This window comes from Mycteria americana, chromosome 11 (assembly GCF_035582795.1).
Source record: "Mycteria americana isolate JAX WOST 10 ecotype Jacksonville Zoo and Gardens chromosome 11, USCA_MyAme_1.0, whole genome shotgun sequence".
Classification (NCBI taxonomy): Eukaryota; Metazoa; Chordata; class Aves; order Ciconiiformes; family Ciconiidae; genus Mycteria; species Mycteria americana.
In genome coordinates, this window is record NC_134375.1 from 20,441,246 (window position 1) to 20,461,722 (window position 20,477).

The 20,477-nt window shown below is 39.0% G+C and overlaps 2 protein-coding genes across 2 annotated transcripts in view; both read right to left on the reverse strand.

Moving 5' to 3' along the window:
* Positions 1-20,477, reverse strand: part of KCTD6 (potassium channel tetramerization domain containing 6) — a 117,666-nt gene that overhangs the window by 69,780 nt on the left and 27,409 nt on the right. The window lies entirely within an intron of this gene.
* The window catches only part of PRKAR2A (protein kinase cAMP-dependent type II regulatory subunit alpha), a 69,464-nt gene that overhangs the window by 9,558 nt on the left and 39,429 nt on the right, over positions 1-20,477 (reverse strand). Inside the window, exons 3-7 of the mRNA XM_075514362.1 lie at positions 15,234-15,286; positions 13,536-13,619; positions 9,795-9,901; positions 4,264-4,417; positions 989-1,090 (exon numbers count right to left, since the gene is read on the reverse strand). Of these exons, the coding sequence (XP_075370477.1) occupies positions 989-1,090; positions 4,264-4,417; positions 9,795-9,901; positions 13,536-13,619; positions 15,234-15,286 (500 nt within the window). The remainder of the gene's footprint in view (positions 1-988; positions 1,091-4,263; positions 4,418-9,794; positions 9,902-13,535; positions 13,620-15,233; positions 15,287-20,477) is intronic.

The window sequence follows — 20,477 nt, forward strand, 5'->3', positions numbered from 1 at the left end:
GTGCTAATGAGTTATTTTTCTATAACTTTAAATATTTATGAGTCATTTTTGTGCTCAAAAAAAGTCACATTGATGGAACTAGTTTAAGCCAGGCACTGAGGGAGAAGGTGGTGTGTAATTTACCCATTCCACAGCTACCAACGTATGTCCAAAATAACATATGTTAGAGGTTGCTATTGACACCTAATGATACTTTGCAATTTTGTAATCTTCTCTCAAAGGGATTAAAAGCTCTTCTCAAATACTAAAGATTAATGCTGAAAAATATTCTTATGATGAGAAAACAAAGAAAAGCCAAGTTATGGTGTAAAGCAAAGACAGACACATACTAATTTCAAAGCAGTCTGGTATGGGTCCAAAAGCCCTCTGATACAGGCTGAATCAATAGCTTAGAAGTGACAAGTTACACATTGTTCCTAAAGTCATGCACCACACACATCAACATGACAACTGCCTGCTCTGCCTGGTCATTTTGTTCCCAGGTAGCAGTGCTTTCCTTTAGTCTATTCTTAGTTTACCTCCTGAATATCGCTTACGGTTAAAGCAAGACCTACTACAGCCCACATCTTTGTCTCAAATTTAAAATAATTCATGGCTGATAAAGGCCAAATATGCCAGTGATTGTATCATTACTTTAATATCACACCCTCAAAGGGAACCACAGCCCTGAGTTCCAATTTTCACTTTAATACCTGTTCTGACATATTTATAGATGTTTTTTGTTTTGTGTTTTGTGATTTTTTTTAAATCTTTACACAGACCAAGATAAAAATCAGCAAATTGCTTACTGTGAACAAAGGATAAGAAAAAAACCCCAGTGTACAACTTCAACAATGCAAATTAAGTTGTACAGTAAATGTGATACCAAAGCAGCTCTTAACATTTTGTTCTAAGCAAAAATGACACAGATTTCTGATACAGCAGAAACACTAACTGCAGAGCTAATGCTAATGCAAGAATTTGATGCAGATGTCTCGAGAGGCTTTACCTCCAAGGATTTAAGAAGGGGTACAGACTCAATAAATAATTCATATGTCTTCCTCTTCTTTGCATTGTTTTTCAATATAATTCTTCTGAATGTCACTCGATCCTGCAAGAAACAGCACAGAGAAATACATTATTCCTCTTGACTAAAATGCTCCCTGTTTAAAGAACTGACAGATGTGAACTAGTATTTGCAACAAACACTGGGTTTGAGAAGCCAGCTGTTAAAATGATACCATATCCATCACAATGGTGATCGTAACAGCTCTTGTGAGAGTACTTGTTGCAATACCAAATTGAAAAAACAGGGAGCCGCAAGACCTGGTCCTTTTCAGATAAGCATTTAAGAATTCCATTTTTAGTCTATTGTGTACTGTTTTTCAGGGTTGAGTTTTTGGGTTTTGTTTGGCTGTTTGTTAATATATCTTTTATGCTTCCACATACAATGAGGAAGTTATGCTCTTCTTGCTGAAGCCACTGGAAATTGGCATTTCCAACACTTATTTGTTAAGGCAACTGCAGGATTAAGTCTGAATTGGATTCTTCTCTACTTGAGTCACAGATTTCAAAAGTAAGTTGGAGATTTATACTGGTCCCAGACCAGGAACAGAGTATCAAACAGCAACAGGCTTGATTCGCTCCTCCACCTTCTAGGATCCGAGAGGCAGCTTTGTGCAACGACTACTTCCCAATTGCCAGCTGTCCACATGTACCATAAGCACCCTCCTGATGGAAAAATTGGTTGGTTGGGTTTTGAAGCCCAAATATTGGGCAAGATTCCCACCCACACACCCCTGCCACCCCTCCTGCTCGGATCTTTTCCCCAGGCAGCAGCTAGTGCTCTGCAGGCTGCGTGGCCACTGGGCGGCACTAGGTGCCCGAGGGAAGGCAAGCTCGCCCAGTTACCCACAGCTCCTGTCTTCCTACCTGCAACGGCAGACATATTTGAGAGTTTATTGTCAGAGATCTTAACGAAATGCTTTTTACTTCCACACAGAAAAGGCAGGGCTCAACTACCGGCAAACACCGATGAGAAAGGCCACAAGAGAGCTGAAACTAAAGAGCACTTTAGTTCAGGCTAAGGGGAAGGGCACTTGCCCACCAGGTATTTTTGTCAGTGTTTGCATTACAATAATGCCCACAGTCCCTGTTAGGATCAGCACTACATTACGAACAGAGTGAGAGTTGCAGAGTTTACCTTGCACAACATGAGGCCGTAACTCAAAACCAAAATGTCAGAGGAAAGGAGCAGAAATTTGGTTAGGAAAATAGTACCAAAAAACCAATAATCTTTTAAGTTTACATATACCACAATTAGCAGAAACATCTGAAGTCCTGAGAGCCATTCCTCTGGATCTCATTTTCTGAAAATATCAACTGATACCTTAGCAGAGACATTTTGAGGTGAAGAGGTATTTTCAAGTAAGAGAACAGTTTTATGGGATGCAGGCTGCACATACTTGTAACTTGAAACAATGACTGATGCAGGTGATACTAGTGGAATATAAAAGTTGAAGGAGGTGAAAGATGAAGGGAAGAATGGTATTACTGTTATCCAAAGGCGAATGAGAGATGATAAAGCATGAGGGACTGCTTTATTTTTTTTAAGAAATTCTTCAGTGGTAGAAGTCTCTTCAAATGTACACGTTTGGAGAAGCAGAAAGGTGCAGAAATGGGCAGAGGAATTGCAAAAGCATAAAAAATTCAGAATTCATTTGTTTGAGAGTACCAGTGAGGGAAGAGAAGCAGCAGTATTTGAACAAAAAAGACAGAGCAGTGAAGGAAGCGTGTGTGATCGTGAGGTTTTCCCCAGACACGTTCAGCAGCAAAGGCTGAGGACGTTTCTCTGCTCCAGAAGAGACCCACATTTGATAACTGCTTTGTGCCTGAGCCTTCCAGGCTTTTGTTGGCCTAAGTCTGCAATGCAGCAGGAGTAATCCACATTTCCTAAATGGCAGATAACCCATGAGCTTTAGCAATGACTTCTGCAGACTAATAAAAATACAACGTTTAAAGTACATCAGGCACAATATAGTACAATAAAACATGGCAACGACAGAATAACTGTAAGAAATAACCAAAGTTTTAGGCAGGAAAACGCAGCCTTAGTTAATAAAATATCCACAGGACAGATAACTAGCAAGAGGTCCCCCTTCAACTACACTTTGCTAATTAAGTGAATGTAATCACAGAAAAAACAAACCCAAAATTAACCCAATTTGTGCAGTTCTTTTCAAAGGCAAACTGGAACAAAGAATCATCTTCTCATTTTCTTCCTTTTATGAATGAGCTCAGTTTGTAGGTAGCTGTTTTGTTCTGTCTTGTTCAAGAAATTAGATTCTGACATTACTCCCTGGTTGATTTACCAAAATCTTTTCTTTCAGCTCACAAAGAAAAGGGAAGTCAGGAGTCAGATCTCTCAGCAAGCGCTGAGATTGCATAAGTGTGTAGCAGCTTATCAGGCCTATAATCAAGGTCACAACACATGGTCAACCCGCAGCGATAGTTGCCGAGGAGCCCAGAGCACACAGAAAGCCCACAACACTTCTGGCTTCAAAAGCTTCGTTGATCACACAATCTGTTTATTATGTGAGCCCTCACTGATGAGTAAGAGCACTGTGAAAATAACCCTATCCAAATAGTACAGAGAAAAGAACTAAAAAAAGGAAACTAATGTCTACAGCTTCACATTCAACACTGCGGGGCTAGAGACAAAGCAACACCATCATTTAGCTTGGTATCTCATAGGTCATGCTGACCTGAGAACCTCTTCCACGGTAACACAAAGGGACCAGAAACAACATGACAGTTTATTTTGAAGGAAAACAAAGCTTTGGGCAGTTTTCCTAGCTCTTCAAATTACTGATATCCTTAAGAAGATACTTAACACCTTCCCATTCCCTTAAAGCAGACAAAATGGTAGGAAGGCAAGTTGAAAATAAATAACGTCATTTAGATATTGTTTCCTCCTCCCATCAAATACGTGCATTAATGCCTCCAATGTCCTCCGCAGGATGAAAACAAAACCCTAACAAAAGCCACAATTACAGCAAATGCAAAATAATAAAGGGACAGATAAAACTAGTGATATCGTTTTTATAGGCAAGTTTTTCTAGAAAGGTGGCCAAAAAGATTTGCACAATGGATGTCCTATGCCAGGAGGTGAGATAACGATGATAAAATAGCTATTAGCACAAGGAGCCATACCAAGAGAAGCACTGGACACTGTGAGTTAGTGTTTAAAATATTATGCATATGAGAGCAACTTCCTTTCCTTACCAGTCCCCAAAGGGCTCCTTCTGTTGTGGCAACAATGGTGGCAGCTCGAGGAGTGTTGTACATCAATGCCAGTTCCCCAAAACTGCCGTGATTATCATAGCGGCCCACACAGCGTGACTGGTTGTCTTTTGCTACAACAATGTCATACAATCCCCTGGAAAACAATGGAATAGACGCTTTTTATTAGACAACATCCCAGTACAAATCATAAAAACAGCTTTTTGCTGTTAAACAAATAGTCCTCTTATTGCTGGGTGAGATGGAACATGCTTTATTGAGCTTTCCAATTGCCTGATACTAAGCTGCTTCTATCTACGCTATTTTCACAATAATTCTCTCTTAATAAAACATTTCACTCCTGATCTACTTGGTTTCCTCTGCATAGTATTTTGACATTGCTATTGTAAGTGCTCTGGCCAGGGTGAAGGTAGTTTCATCGCCTTTAACAGTATTTGTCTTTCCACGGCATGCGTGTTATCCAGTGAGGCCTCTTTAGAGTGACTTGGATCCATCTATACCCGTTTTCTCAGTGACAGCAGTGCTGCAGTACCTTTGGGATACACTCAGTCCAACTGCTCACCTGCTCCTATGGCTTTGCCTCAACTCCAGCTTAAGCGTATGTCTATATCATAACCCTGAGATGCAACTGTAACTTGTATCTGCATATGCCCATGCTAGAGTCAAACTACCCAGCTCTCATATGGAAAACAGTGATGCCGTATACGCACAAAGATCACAGAAAGGGCCTTTCTTTACATACCTAGGATACTGAGTGAGTTTTGCAGTGCAAACTGACCAGTCTTATTATGAGCAGCACATACTGATCCCTCAAGCTGGAGGATTTAAAGCTAGTTCAGGAATGTTATACATGCCACATCTTTACACTGTAGCACAGAGATCCCTAGAGGCAACCATTTCTCACCTGGTATTTGTCTAATAGCTCCCTTATGACCAAAACTTTTATCACTCAGTTCAACTTTGCACCATGCTGCAACTCCGAGCACACTGACAGTTGAACCAACCAATTTTATCACCATTTTCATGGAGGTGTGGCTACTGAAGAATGCAGGTTACAGCATGCAATGTTCGAACTTGAAGAGCATCTCACAAAGCTCTGTGTGCTGAGGTGACACTGTAGGATGCACAAGCTTAGGAAGCATGGATAAGTAACTTCCAGCAGTTTTGCAGAACATTATGGGTTCCACTCTAGTCACACTGGCTTCAAATTAAAGTGGACAACCTAAAAGTTTTTTAATTCCTTTTTTGTTGTTGTTATAGCTCACTTCTAGAAACAGGAAAGCTCTCTAAAACTGCTGACACCTAGCCAGGATCTCTGAACACATCAAGAGGAAAGTTTTCAAGTACCAGAAGCCTCCTTGCACTTTGTTCACAGGTAACTGTAACCTGTTTAAATTGGAAAGGCCTCCTCACCCTGTTCTCCAAGAGGCACACTTCCTACATTATAATGAAGTTAAGGGAACAGTATCCCAGAATTTACGAAGAATCAAAAGACTACTTTGATGAAGATGCAGGTACCAGTCCAGCGAGTCAAAGCTCGAGACACAAATCTGGATCAAACTGCACCACAGCAACTGCACATGAAGAAACAGGCTATGCACAGAAAGGTAGCCCTTTAAAAGTCAAACAAGTGTCTGTAACACCCTCAGGACTGTCTTACGCTTGGAGCTTTAAAAAAATAATTTAAAAATAGATTGACTAGGCTTGATTAATTCTTGGCTATGGCACCAGAGATCATTCAGGGACTAGCCACTGGCCTAAGAGACTTTACAAAATATATCATGCCCTGGAGAAAAGCAGGTAGGGTACACCTTCCTGGCTTTAAGTAGCTGAACATGCATATAATTTTCCCCAGGAGTTTAGACCTTTGTCAGAAGGAATGGTATTATCTCCCAGAACATCATTAGGCACGTAAGAAAAAAAAAGAATCACCAACAAAAAAAGAGAAATGGCAGTAGGTGAAACTTCTCATGATAAACAAGTATGGGAACAAACTCATTGGTGAGACGTGCCTAGTATTATCATCAGAGGGTCTTTCAGGATTGCTGATGGACAGCCCTGGGTTTGTTAGCTACCTTTGAAGACTGCTGCATCTAAAAAAAAAAAAAAAAAACCAAAACCAAAACACCACAGGACAGCTTTATGCCAGCTTCATTTGTAGGAGATTCCACAAAGTGGACATTACATGCAAACAAACAAACAGCTGAAATACATCAAAGTGAGGAAGCTTTGCACAATGACTTGAGGGTCTACTGTATTAAAGCCTTTCAGACCCAGAGAAAAGTTTGGCTACTGGATCAATAGTAGATGGGCCAGATTCAGACATGTCAGAAGATCCAAGAAATTTAATCTCTGTCACTGAGAAAGCTAAAGGAGGAAGCTAAGCGCATGAAGACTGCATAACATCCTTACTAGACACTTTTTACACTCTACTGCTTACTCACACCTAGGAGACAGAGAAAGATACCAACAGCATGCTGACAGTAAACTAAATAAGGATTTGTGCTGATGGAAAGTTTCACTAATTCTTGTAATGCCCAATTATCTATTTAATGATTCTCTGAGAGGCACCAGAGGCAACTATCTTCAGAGGCTTTTTGATCTAGAAGAACCACCTGTGAGCACCTTCAGCAAATGCAACAACTTCTTCCCATCCCTCAGCCTGAAAGTCACTTACTAGTGCCATTTATTTCCAAATAACTATAGCCACGTAACCTTCAGCCAAGCATTCAGCTGTCTGTGGCCCAAGGACTAAATTGGTGAGGCACCACTGGGTGACCTTGGCTCAGCTTTATTGAGAAAACTGTTGCTGAGCTGTGAGCCCGTGAGCTAAAGCCCTGCAAGATAAGAAGAATAAAAACACAGACCGAAGTGTAATTGTTGAGATGGTAATCGTTAGGAGCTCAAGGACTCAAAAGAAAAATACTGACATGAAAAAATATAAAACCCCAAGGAAAAAAAAGGCAGAAAAGCAGAAGAGGGCAACTCAGCAAGATTGTGGATCAGTCTGTTCCAAGAGGCAACAGAGGCCAATGCTGCCCCTCCTGACTGATGACTGCTCAATCAGCAGAGGCTCATCAGCCGACTCCTCAGCAGTGATGAGCATACTAATGTTTAGCCATGCAACACAGTCCTCCCAGCTCTCCCTTCCATGCAGTAAGCTCTAAATAGCTGCTGCATCCTCAAGTTGCATCTGTCCTGCCTGCTGTCCCTCTGTAAAAGACGCTCAGACAAAAGTGATCTGGTGAGGAAGTATTACAACCAGAAGACTTTGGGGAAAAAAGAGGCCTGTGCCAGAAAGCTTATTTTTCTATGCAGACAAGAAGTTAAAGAGTTACACCTGCAACACAACGTCACTGTTCATTCAGACAGGAAGAAACTAATCCTCAGGGATATTTAGGCATTAATGACTTATCTTAAGAGTAACAAGACATGCCTACTGATGCCTTGAAAGAGCCAGAGTCCCCTGAATTTGCACTTGCAGGCAAGTGGAAATATTGTAGCTTTCCATAAGCGCCAGTATCCCGCTATTCTTTTCTCACCCCGCATGAAAAAATGAGGGGTGAGAGGTGGAGGAGGACTGGAAGGGAGGAGGACTGGAAAGGGAGAGAGTGGGACAGAAAATACATAACTGTAGAATTCTTTCTAATAACTGAATAGCCAACATAAGAGTTTCAGCCAAGTTGGTGTTTACAGCAAAGGCTGGTATGCTCTATTCCTAGACAACACCAAGTTTGATTTCCCCTCACTATAGCCTTTCTGCCACGTACTTTTGGCAACATATTTATGTTACTGGTGTATTATACCTTGAGAGTAAAACTAAATGAAAACTTAAAAACCTGAAATCTTCCAACCCAACTATCTCTTGATAGAAAAAACCATTGTGGAATAGCATTACATCTGTAGAACAGAGACCATAAAAATATTTACCTGAATATCAAAGATAAGGTTCCATTTCACTTCTTTATTTTAGGTTAAAACTCATAGCAGGAAGAGATTTTTAGTAACCAACATGTTAAGAGCCTTACACAGAAACAAATTAAAATAGGCTGATGGTATCTAACATTTTTGAGATGCTCCCAAACTGAGTTTAAGTTTCCTCAAGATTAGAAACCGCTGCTCTGCATACACCTCATCTTTGCAGAGCTGGTGGCTCTGGCTCCCATGAGTTCTGATCTGCAGTAACTTAATCTTATCTGGGACAGCCTGATCTCGCCAGTGAACATAGGACAAGTTCCTTCCCTTGCCATCTAGCCAAAGACATGGGACTGGTCTGAGGCAGAGCGGTTGAGGGAGATAGCTGAGTGTAGAAATGGGGCACTGGTTTAGACTAATGGGATGGTATGGTAGAGGACAGAATGGGCATACGGTCAGAATACATTTGAGATAGCCTTATGTTCTGTAATTCCACTAATCAGAAAGGCGAATGTCCTTAAAATGAATAAGGATCATTTAAAATGAACAATTTCTAACCTAGAAATTCTTTTGCAAATTCCTTAAGCACAGCATAAATGACAATTCAAAAGGCAACACGTTGTCTTGAAGAACTGCTCTGAAAGCATTTAATACAATATTAATGGTGCCATTATTTCAGTAATAAGGAAGGTAACTGCATCAAAAAAGCAGTTTGCTAAGATCATGTTCCAACAGACTTTTATAATTCGGCCAGTAATATTCTGTTTAATATTACAGTTTTACAGGAGGAAATAAATCTGTGTCCTTAATTCTTCTTCAAATACAGTGATTAAAAGTAACATTAGCAAGAATTTCTTCCAAAATGATAAAAGATACCTAAAATGTGCATGCACACACATCTCTATTATATGCCTGTTGCACATATATATGATCCACAAAATTATCATGTGAATTTGCTTGATGCAAGAAATTGCTAAATGGCACCTTAAACTCTGCAAACAAACCACATGACCAACAGAAGCAAAGTAACCACAAGTGTCTCTGAAGTCAGTGATCAACTCTAATTGGACAAAGTCCAGGTTGTTCCATGGTAGCCACTACCATTGATTTTTATTTCCTGTATTCTCCTTCTCCAAAATAATCTCCTATCCCTTCCCTTACCATATGGTTTCTTTCGCTGCTTTTCCCCCTCCTTTCTTCAGAAAAAACACATCCTGGTCTAGAGACAGCATATAATATGGCTGGTTTTAAGCTAGGCATATGCTGATGGGCACAAAAGCTAAACTGAACAAATCCTAGGCAAGCTCATGCTGCAGCCCTTCCCTCAGAGAAAACAGTATCTGAGTTTTTACACAGTCACACAGAATGTGTTAAAACCCAGCAGGTTTGAAATGTCCATCTGTCAAATTTGATTGCCCCTGGGCAAATGATCCAAAAGTCAGTGGGGGCCTAAAGGGGAAAATGGAAAGATCAAAGGAAGAAGCAATGCCTGCAAAAAGTAAGTTTCCTTCAGAAACTGTCCTGCAGTAAGCATTCCCTGCCATTTCTAACAAACTGAAAAGAAACATACTCTACATTTCAAAGGCACAGCTGCTTACCGCTCGATGACATAGAAGTTGTCTCCATCATCACCTTGGTCAATCACATGTTCCTGAGGTTTCACCTTCCTCTCAAACATGGCATCAAGGACCTGAGACAGCTGCTCCTATAAAACAAACAGGAGGGGGAAAAAAATAAAATAAACATCAAAAAAAACTCTCAGAAGATACACCTTAGCATTATTGCTGGACAAGGGTGAACTCATTTGACTTGATCTGAATAGTGAAGTGCAACATGCATTGCATTATTTTTACTGTATGCAAATACAAGTGATACCGATATTAAATGTTGATTTCCACTAGTAAGTACCTCACTTGTTCCCAGCTTAGTAATATAAGTTCAATAATGCAGACAAACATAGATACTTCCATTACAGAAGAGTTATTATCTCAAATCTATATCCAAATGGCTTAGCTTATGCATACCATTTCAGTGCCAAATCACACACATACAGCAAGCTCTCACTTGGTATAATCTGACACAGCTTCACTGCAATGGATACATATTGATTTATGTCAACAGTACATATATTTCATTATATGTATGTACGTCTAGAAACTACACCACGATTTATTAGTAACTTATTTGTACTGTCATCATCTGAGAGCCCCAGTCATGCTCAGGACTGTACTGAACAAGACTCTACACAGAGTTATTTCCCTAGATAGCCTGTGTCTTAGAGAACCTGCAATTCCAGCACAAGACAAGATCAGATAGGTACAGATGGGGAGCACATACAGAAAATGGGATAATGCTGGTCTGCACAGCAGACTCAAGCTAGGTTTCTCTGACGAGCCATGACTAAACTTTTTTTGTAGGCAGCACAGCCAGGGAAGCTGTGAAACCCAAGAGAGATGATGCCATATAAATGCCTTGCCTCAATGCTGAGCTGCTTTGCCATCTTTGTTATTCCAAAGTCCATTAACAATAGACTTTCATTCCATTCTCAATGACCAGATGTTCAAAGTTGAAGATGTAGATCACAGCTGAGTTTCTAAAAATATACTGCATGAACACGCAAACTAGTCTTTATGCTGCTAGATACACTCGAAATATTTACTGCGCTCCTTAAGTTGGGAATAATCATTGCAGCATCTGTAGGCACCACTATATTGAAAATATTGCCTATCTTTTCACTAGAATCCTGTTTTCTTGTCTTTAAAAACTCCCCTGATATTTAAGCTAAACAAACAATCATTGCATGAAAGGCAGTTATTTTAACCACATATTTCACAGCATGCATTTAAGTAACAGTTGTCAGAAAACAAGCAATGCAGATTTTAAAAAGCTTTTTAAAAACACTGTAACTCAATAATGCTTTATTTGGAGGATAAACAGGCAAAGACTTATCATTTTAAGTAAATAAAACACTGAGCTCTTCTGTCAATAGAAGGACAAGCTTCGTCAGATTTCTGAACTGTAAAAAACCCTCTTGGTTTAAATATGGGTACTGAGCATGCTCGGGGCCTTGCTGGTAAGGATAACAGTCATTGCTCTTACGCAGTACAAAATTCAGTTGTAACGAGGATTCTACAAACTCATTTATAAGACACCGTGGAGCCTACGTATGATACATGATACAGAGCTTTTAACAGGAGAGAAGTTATCTACTCTCCCAGCACTTCATAGTGAAACATAGATCAGGTTTATCATTGGGGATGCTCAAAATCTCAGGGTTAAAACTCTCTGACAATCTGAATTGATTTTAGTCCAAAGTTCAACATGAACCTTGCTAGAAGTGATCCACTGGACAATGGCTCCCTTGTGTTTGATACCAAGTATTACAGCAACTATTCATGCAAGTGAAGACATTTAACCTTTTAAATGTTGAGTCACTGGGCCTAAATTCAGCACAGTTCACCTAAATGCAACCAGTGGAAAAGGGATGAATTTGGCCAGGACATTGGGAGTCACACAATCATAAAATCCTAAAGGGGTTTTATGCAGTTTTGTTGTCGGGTTTGTTTGCTTGTATTTAACAGTTTTGCATGACACTCTTTTAGAGGTTAAGAAGCAGAACATCATATTTTGAGCCTTAATTTGAAAGTGTTCCTCACAATTATTAAAGGACAATATACACTGAGCAAAAGCAGCAGCCATGCGTTCTGCCTTTCAGTGGATATTCTACAGCCAACCTTCCAAACCAGTCACATTATACAAAGGGAGTTAAAAATAAATTATTGGGAGGAGGGGTGAAAGGATGCAAGTTCCATACTCCCTTTATACCCATTATTACGAAAGCTCTCCCCTCTCTGCTAAGTGCCCTTTATCATACTATAATCAATGTATGGACTGCAGTCATCTTTTTCAGCCATGTGCTGTCTTAAAGCCTGAGTCTTTAACAGTTGCAGTTAAGATCATTTCCATTACTTCTCAGCTGCTTAGAAAGCTTTTCCCAGGAAGCAGTATTCTTCCAAGCCCACTTTATCAGCTCAAATTTGTTTTTCAAAGTCATCTTTGAATATAAACTGGTTATTAATTTTTGCTTCTGGGTGATTTTGCTGGAGGCTAAAAGATTGGCCTACTTAATTCAAATGATCACATTTTGTACATACCCGCTGAGCTGGTGAATGTTCTTAAATATGTTTCATTTTTTACTGTACATAATCAGGTTACTTGCAAAAGGAACCTTTAACATGTCTAAAGTAAATAGGCTTAATGACAACAGGATTCCCAGAACAGTGAAAGGCCAGTCTTGGAAAGGACAGCTTTCAAGGAAACTTTTTGACAGAATGTCAATTCCTCAAGCCTGCTGCAATCAAAAGCTTTCAACAATTATTTTGAGAATGCAGTTCAATGACTCTTGGGGTTTGTACAGCAACCAAGAACTGGGAGAACTTCCTGGTTTTCAAGGAAGGCTGAGCAGCGTTTCTGAAACCATAAGCTGTCACATCCATCCTTTCATATCTCAGGCAAAGCTCAATGATTCAAACCAGGAAGCTGCAGGGACCACCGCTGGTGTTACAGCTTTCATTCTTCCCCAACCTGTAGGAGAAATGTCAGTTCTGTTTTCATGGACCAGACCAGAGGTGAGATGCATTTATTCTATGACCTCTCAGAGGCTGGATTAGAGGACCTCCAAAGGTCTGTTCCTGAACTATCCTATGATCCTCATTAAAAAAATTCATACCAATTAAGATTACTAAGTGCGAGCAATGGAGACAGTCATCATTAAAACTCAATGCTGAGGCAATTAATAACCAACTTCAGCAATAACAGTAAGACAAGTAAGAACAGGAACAACCTAAAAGCATTACATTCATTTACAGAAAATTTACTGACACATTGGCATTTAAGAAAAAGGTGCAGCAATCTGAAATCATGCAAATGTAGATAGTGTTCAATACCACAATTGTGTAAGTAATTTCCTTTTTAAACTGCCCATAAAGTTATGAACAGTTTCCAAGGGAAAAGGAAATCAGGTGCAATGGTACCCAACAGCAAATATAGAAAGATAAGCAAAAGAATTAAAAAAAACCCAAACTTTTCTCTAACAGAAAAAAAAAAATTGAATTTGCAGGGAGAGGCATCTGACAATCATGGTAACTGACAATTTGACATGTTTGTTTATATCGTTCATTGATTGTTGATCTCCAAACACATGTCCCAATCCAGCCTGCATATAATTAATAATTCATGAACTACCACAATGCCAACAAGTGTCTGGACTGTTAGATCATGCTATTACCTGTACCTACAAACCATTGACTCCAGTTAAGATTTCCTTAAAATGATATTACCTGATCTAGGTTTTTGAAGAGCAGGATATCTTTACATGCTTCCTGCAGTCTGCATCGCTGTTCATCCGTTTTTGGATGAACTACCTTTAAAACAAAGTAAAACAAAACTGTCATGACAACAACGAAATATGATTACAGACTGAACCTTCACTTCAGAGTGAAAAAGCAGAACACAATTTAAGAGTGTCAAAGTATACAGTTCTTTTTTGTTGTTTGCAGAAACAGTATTTATATATAAACATACAGTGCAAGACAGAATGAAAGAAAGAGACATAAGAAATATATTATGCTGACAATTAACACATGCAAAACAACAGTCAAGACAGACAAGAAAGAAGATGATGCCTTTTCCCTTCCCTTCCCTTCCCTTCTAATCCAGCCACAGCTAGTGAAGGCTTGAGCATTTGGAACAGAGGAAAAAGCCAAGAGTTTTCTTTCTAAACTCTGCCTGTATTGGTCCCAATATACTTATCATTGGCATACAGGTAGTTTATAAGATTTATGATACATAAGTAACTCAGCCCATCTAATAACAGAAGTTATCCAAGAAGCTTTTTTTTTTCCCCCCCAACAAAATTACTTAAATAAAAGCTTTGCTGTTTGAGAGAAAATTTTTTTGTTGTTACTTCTTTCCAATTATAAACATCTCATCAGGTTAAAGGAACCAACACTCACCATGTCATAAAAATGTTTATATATGTTGGGGGCTAATTATGAACACATATATAAAAATATTAATTACCTCACATTCAACACATTAACTATATTTCTGGAATAACAAGGATTCCAAAAAACAGTTACATTAGTAGGCATTTCTAAAAATTAATTGTCCAAAGTTGAGCAGATCTCAGATCCTTATTTTAAGAGAAAATTGAATATTGAATCAGCAGTCAGGAAAATTAAGACTTTTGAAGGAAAAAAAAATGTATCCAGGTTTACAAACATTTGGATGATGAGACACACTCATAGTCTTTTTTTCTTTTTATAGCACCTTATTTATGAAGTATCTTCTTTAAGAGAAATTAAATTAAACTTAGATTTTCATTGCAGAAGTGTAAGCATCCTTGAGATGGAATCTGGAAAAGGAACACCGGAAGTCCAGAGAGAAAACACTGACCCTCACCAGCCAGGCTACAGGATTTGCTCACATAAAAGCATCTCTAAAGAAATACAATTACAGTATCTGGACTTGCAATTCCTAGAAATTCCCAACTTTCAAAAACAACAGACAACAGGTGGCCACAGTCTCAAAATATTTCAACAAAGTATTTCTCCTACCCAGGCAGAACTGCTTTGACAAGAAAAGCAGTAAAAAGCATGTGAGGAATTTTAAGCACCCATGAAGAAACAGCTGTGGCAAAGCTTAACTAATTCTTCACAACAGCATCGATGCTCTAGGAATTGCCTCAACAAGCCATTAAGATAATTAAGAAAGGAAAATATCCAAAATTTTAAAGACGGTAGACTTAAGCACAGCTCTCAAGTCCTTGAAGTAAAATTATATTAAAGCTATAGTGACTAAAAAGTGCATGAGACAAAATGGCCCTAAATTTCAGAGCAATGTCACTTTGTCAATGTCAGCATACCACACAGCCTCTCAGAACGAAATGCACAAGTGGTAGGGAAAAGGTGACATACAGACATCTGTCTGTCAAACTGTAGAGAGAACCGCGCATGATGCAAGTCACTCATTCTTACCCTTTGTTCTGTATCTTCTTCCTCTTCATCTGGATTGAAAGCTTCAGCACAAACTTGGAAGAAAAAGAGAGAGGAAATTAGTAAAAAGAAGCAATTACATGAGAACATCAAACAAATCAAGTTTAAATTCCTTTCTTCTATATTTTATTTTCCTACAGGAAAAACAAAATCACTTTTGTTTTTATGTCGTTATAGTGTCAGAGGCTTAAATCATATCCATTCTCTGAGCAGGCACAGCATGGCTGTTCTCAAACTCCCATGTAAAAAGTCTGTAACTTACAATAGAAAGTAATCTTGCCTAGTGACTACTCCAAAGCATGCACACAGATTCCCTTTCAATTCTTACCAAAGCATAACAATCTCCATTCAGATTCATTTACAAACAACTTCTCTAAAAACACAGTGGAAAAATACTGCTGCTACATTGCTTTGTTCTTTGCAGTGCAATGCATATAGCAAAACACACTTTAGGAAAAAAAAAAAAAAAAAAGAGTACAAGGAGGCATGTGGCACTCGCTCCACCTCAAGTCAGATTTGCACGCAAGTATCTATATTTGGTTTTTTTTCAATACAGAGAAATCACATTTCCACAGAAATTAACCTAGGAAATGAACAATCAGCTTGACCATAGTATATTCTATGACAAAAAATAATGTTTAGTCCCCTCCCCCATATGCTCCTATATCTTACTATATTTGAATCAAATGAATGTCAAGTTGCGATATAAAAACAACTTTAAAAAAATGCACAAGGTGATATTTTTAAAAAGGATGAGAACATTTGTGGAAACCATACACTTGTAGTGCATAGGAACAAGGCTCTGCCAAACATGTCATTGTAACTACAGGATCAACTGTAAGAAAGGCAATGATAATGGTGAGCTTATAAAATTTCAAACCATTTTTGTTCAGTTTTAATACTTCAGAAGAGGCTTATCTTCACTTATCTTAACAGTTACGCTGTTACACAATTTTACACTATTAAACACAGACACCTTTGGCTGCCAAAAGCCTACAGCTCTAGCTCAGACTTTGTTATTAATTCGTGGTTATTTGCAGTTCTTACACATCAAAGTGAGCTGTAGATTCTAACTAGCTGTACAGATAGAGAAAATGAGAGTCAGTCCTGTTTTCATCTAGTTCTGCTCTTACTTTAATAAGGGTGGACTTACTTCTGAGGCTATATGCTACCTGTAAATTTTTACAAGGAAACAGACAAGCATTTTTCTTTGTACTTTATCCAGCATCCTGACAATGCTGAAGACTTGGCAGAATGCCTAGAAGCTCACTGCAGCGACATCTAAGCACTGAATGGACTTAGAAAGTATAAATAAAAATAAGCAGATTTTTTAAAAAAAATCTAGAAAGCCTAGCATTCAGCAACTTGCAAATAATTTGAAAATGCATACAGGACTATTGACCTTGTCATCATGCTTTCAAAAGGACTATAAAAAAAAATGCACAAGTCCAGCATAATTTCCTAGGAAAGACTTGCCTTTCTCCCCCCTCCCCCCACCTAAAAGGTACAGGTCTTTCCTAGCAAATTATATTTTAATTCCTCTTTTTCCTGGAGAGGCTGAAGAAACTGGAATACAACACGAGCATTCCATTTATCAAACCACAATGTAAGAGCCCAATCATGTAATCATTAGGCATTTAAAGAGTAGTTATTGCTCATACAATAAATCCAGAGTTGCACTGCCTCTTCTGGTTTGCACCATTTAACAATATAGAAACAGTATATTAACGGTGCACCTACACCACACACATGCTTTTAGTTTAACAGTGTTCCATCCACATTTAGAGCAGATACTTTACAAAGGATAAACAGCATTCTTCCCCAGCTGAAAAAAAAGTATAGTCCACCACACAGTCCAAAGATGACTGTATTATGGGCAGGCAGATGCCTACAAAGCTGCAGAAGTTGGACTGATAGGCAAAGATCCACTTAATATGCAATACAAAGGCACTAACAAAGAGAACATTATTAGCATTTCGGTGTGAAAGCTTTCCTCCTCCTTTCATTTTACAGTAAGGATCAAAGTCTATTGTGAAAGCTTTGGATTTTCTAATACGGAACATTTTCTTAAAACAAAGGCTCCTTGGTTTAAACAGTATGGTGAAACTGGAGATAAAAAGTATCTTTATTCTTTACAACCAGCATATCTTACCAGTAGCTGGAGTTCAATTCTTTATTGTGCACTATAGTACGTACTATAAACGCACTTCCGTACGTTTCTGAAAGTACCTGGCATCTAAGCACATTCGAGCTGTGTATCTATGAATTCAGAGATCACTGTACTTCATTATATCATTCTATCATTTAAATTCTCAATATTAAGCTGCATATTAGATTTTGTTCCCACCTCAACTGCAGGGAAGCTATTGCTAAGAATATGCTTTGGAATTGAGGAAATTCTCTTTAAGATTTCCTTGGGAAAACAAGTTTAATTACCACAGCTAAGACTATAGCATTAGAGCAAAACCTTATCTTAAAACATGCAGCAATCAAAACAACACAGATCTCTGCAACTTTGGTATCAAACGGCTTTGGTTGGGATTTGTACACGTAAGTCTCCCCTATTTCGTCGTACCCAGTAAGGGTGAAAACAGCTTCCTAAAGCCCACTAAGGATACAGACTAGGACTTAGGGCCCTTCCCTTACAGATGGAAATCACTTCTGTAGTGCCCATGAATGGGCACCACAAAAATACAACAAAAATGTGGCAAAATACTACTTCTTCCCATGCTGTCACACAGAAAGCTTCCCATTATACTTTTTGTTCTTCAACCTCCTGCTGGGATTTCTTTTTTCATGTAGAAGCAGTAGGGCAGACATTTTGGACTTTGACTGACAGCTCAGATTGACAGGACTTTATTTACTTGCAGGCAAAGCTGTAACACTTAATGTAACATCTCTGTTGTGGGATGGTTAAAAAAAGGGGAGAGAGACAAAAATGATTAATTCTGACCTCAAGCTTAAATTAATATTGTGATATGCTGGAAAGCCCACAGAAAGCTCTTCAGCCTACTCATAACAACCAACAGCATTTTCCAAATATTTTAAAATATGACTAATGCAAAGAAAAGGCGAACATTATGTCAACACCATCCTGTGGTTTATGTCGCAATACGTCCAATTTTTCTTTCCACTATTTTTAATTGGTAAATTACTTGTGGAAGTCTGCACTGGTGAACATATTACCCGTCAGGATCTGTGTCAGTCTTACCTTCAATATGTTGCATGTCATCTGTGCTAAAACAGCATTGCTTCTCTATTCTTGTGACTGAAAAGAACCCCATAACTACCCTAAACCCTGGCAGCCCCTGTCAGAAATCTATGGAAGTTAATTTCAGGACTCCTGAAGGTTAGTCATTTGCAGGTTACAGTACAGCCAGTCCCAATGAAAAACCATTTGATCTTTCATCTTGACGGAGTGAATACATACTTGCCCCACTATTTTATACATGACTGAATTCACATATTAACTATTTCAGTGTCCCAATAAAACAGGTACTCCAAGGCAAGCTCATTCTCACGAGATTGTCCTGAAGAAATGTGTTGGTAGCATATTTTCAGACTCATAGAAACAGCAGTTGGAAGGGATCTCTCTCTGAAGGTCACCCAGCCCAACCTACCCCTTAAGAGGAGCTATTTGCAATGCTAGATTGGGGCTGACCTGGAAGCCTCCCTGGATGAAGATTGCACATCTCTGGCTCACCTGCTCCACTGCTGCACCACCCTCCTGGGGAAGGAGTTTTTCTTAATGTGCAACCTAAAGCTCACAAATATCTTGATATAATTTGAAGTGACTTCTGAAATTACACCTTTCCTATGTGAGATTTTCAGCACAACTCTGCCCTTGAGCAAACACTAAGCATGAATGCATCAGTGAAAGTTATGTACAAGTGTGACACACACCCCAGTTGCGTACTTCCAATACTGCAACTGTATTGGCATAGATCACGAAGACCAAACTTCCTTGCAAATCTACCCACATAGTTCAAATAGCTCTGGAACATAAAAAACAGTTTTCAATTTTAGGAAGCTTTAAGATAAAAAGAAATTCAGGCTTTTACCCTACCATCTACATTTAGTCTCTCTTAGCTTCTGCAGCTTCTACAGCTAGTTTAGCTTTCTCCTCATACAGCACCTTCTTTGGCTTGCAAGAACAGGCACATCTGTTAACACTTCTGAAGGCTCAGAAATGATACAACTCGATCGCTGCTTTGTTATGCAGGTGACAGCATCTGAAAGCAACAAAGATCTTTCTAGCTGCAGCAATGACGTAAGCAGTGGATGGGTGAGGGGGAAGCAAGGGGTGGGGAGAGAATGAGAAGTAGCAGGAAAAGTTTGCCAGTACAAACACCACCTTTGTTTATGCAAGTTTTAATCGCTCCCAAGATAATATTGTTCTGCAAAATACGTGTTTTGTCAAGATCAAAGTCCTTGCACTCTATGCAAATCTGCATAATAGTTCAGCATTTAGCTCCCATAAGCAAATAAAGCCTGAGAAATGCATACTATCCCAGTAGCTGAGGGATCACTGTCAGTTTTCTTCAAAATAGCAGCCAGGAGGCTGAGGCCTGAAGACCTTCAGACACATGCAAGAGGAGGAAAAATTTTCATACTGGACATGAAAATTCTACATTTTATGTAAGGTGAATGCATTGTTAATATTTCTGTTGTTATTGGAAGAAGTAGCAAAGACATGCTGCATCATCTTCTCTTTGCAATTTTGGATAGCATCTTCTGTACTTCAGAGTGAAATCCTATTCACTCATCTTTACTTACAAGGATGCATTACCTTCAATTGATTCTACGAGACCCATTAATGAAAATCCACCCAGAGCAGTACATGCAGAATAGCTTTTCCAGTTATTTATTCAGATCAGTAATCCTGCACTACGTTTAAGCCAACGTTCTTTGCATTCGCGTTTGCCAAAGCTTCAAACATTTTGTAAGTCTGCCTCTCAAGGGACAGATGCATAGCCTCTTCTGGGAGCACTATGCCAGCTGGAAAGGTGACCACTTCCAGTGGCTTGTCATTCCCTCTTTGACAGCTGAGTTGCTAAAGCAGGCACTTCCAAAATGATGTAGTCGAGACGAACTTCGGAAGCTTAAACAGAGCTTATACATAGGTCTTTGCTGGCACAGCTCAACGTGATTTCTGCACTTGGGAAAAAAACTTCGAGTTTCCTCTCGCTTCTGTTGCTGGATAGCTCAGAACTTTTTGGTTTAGAA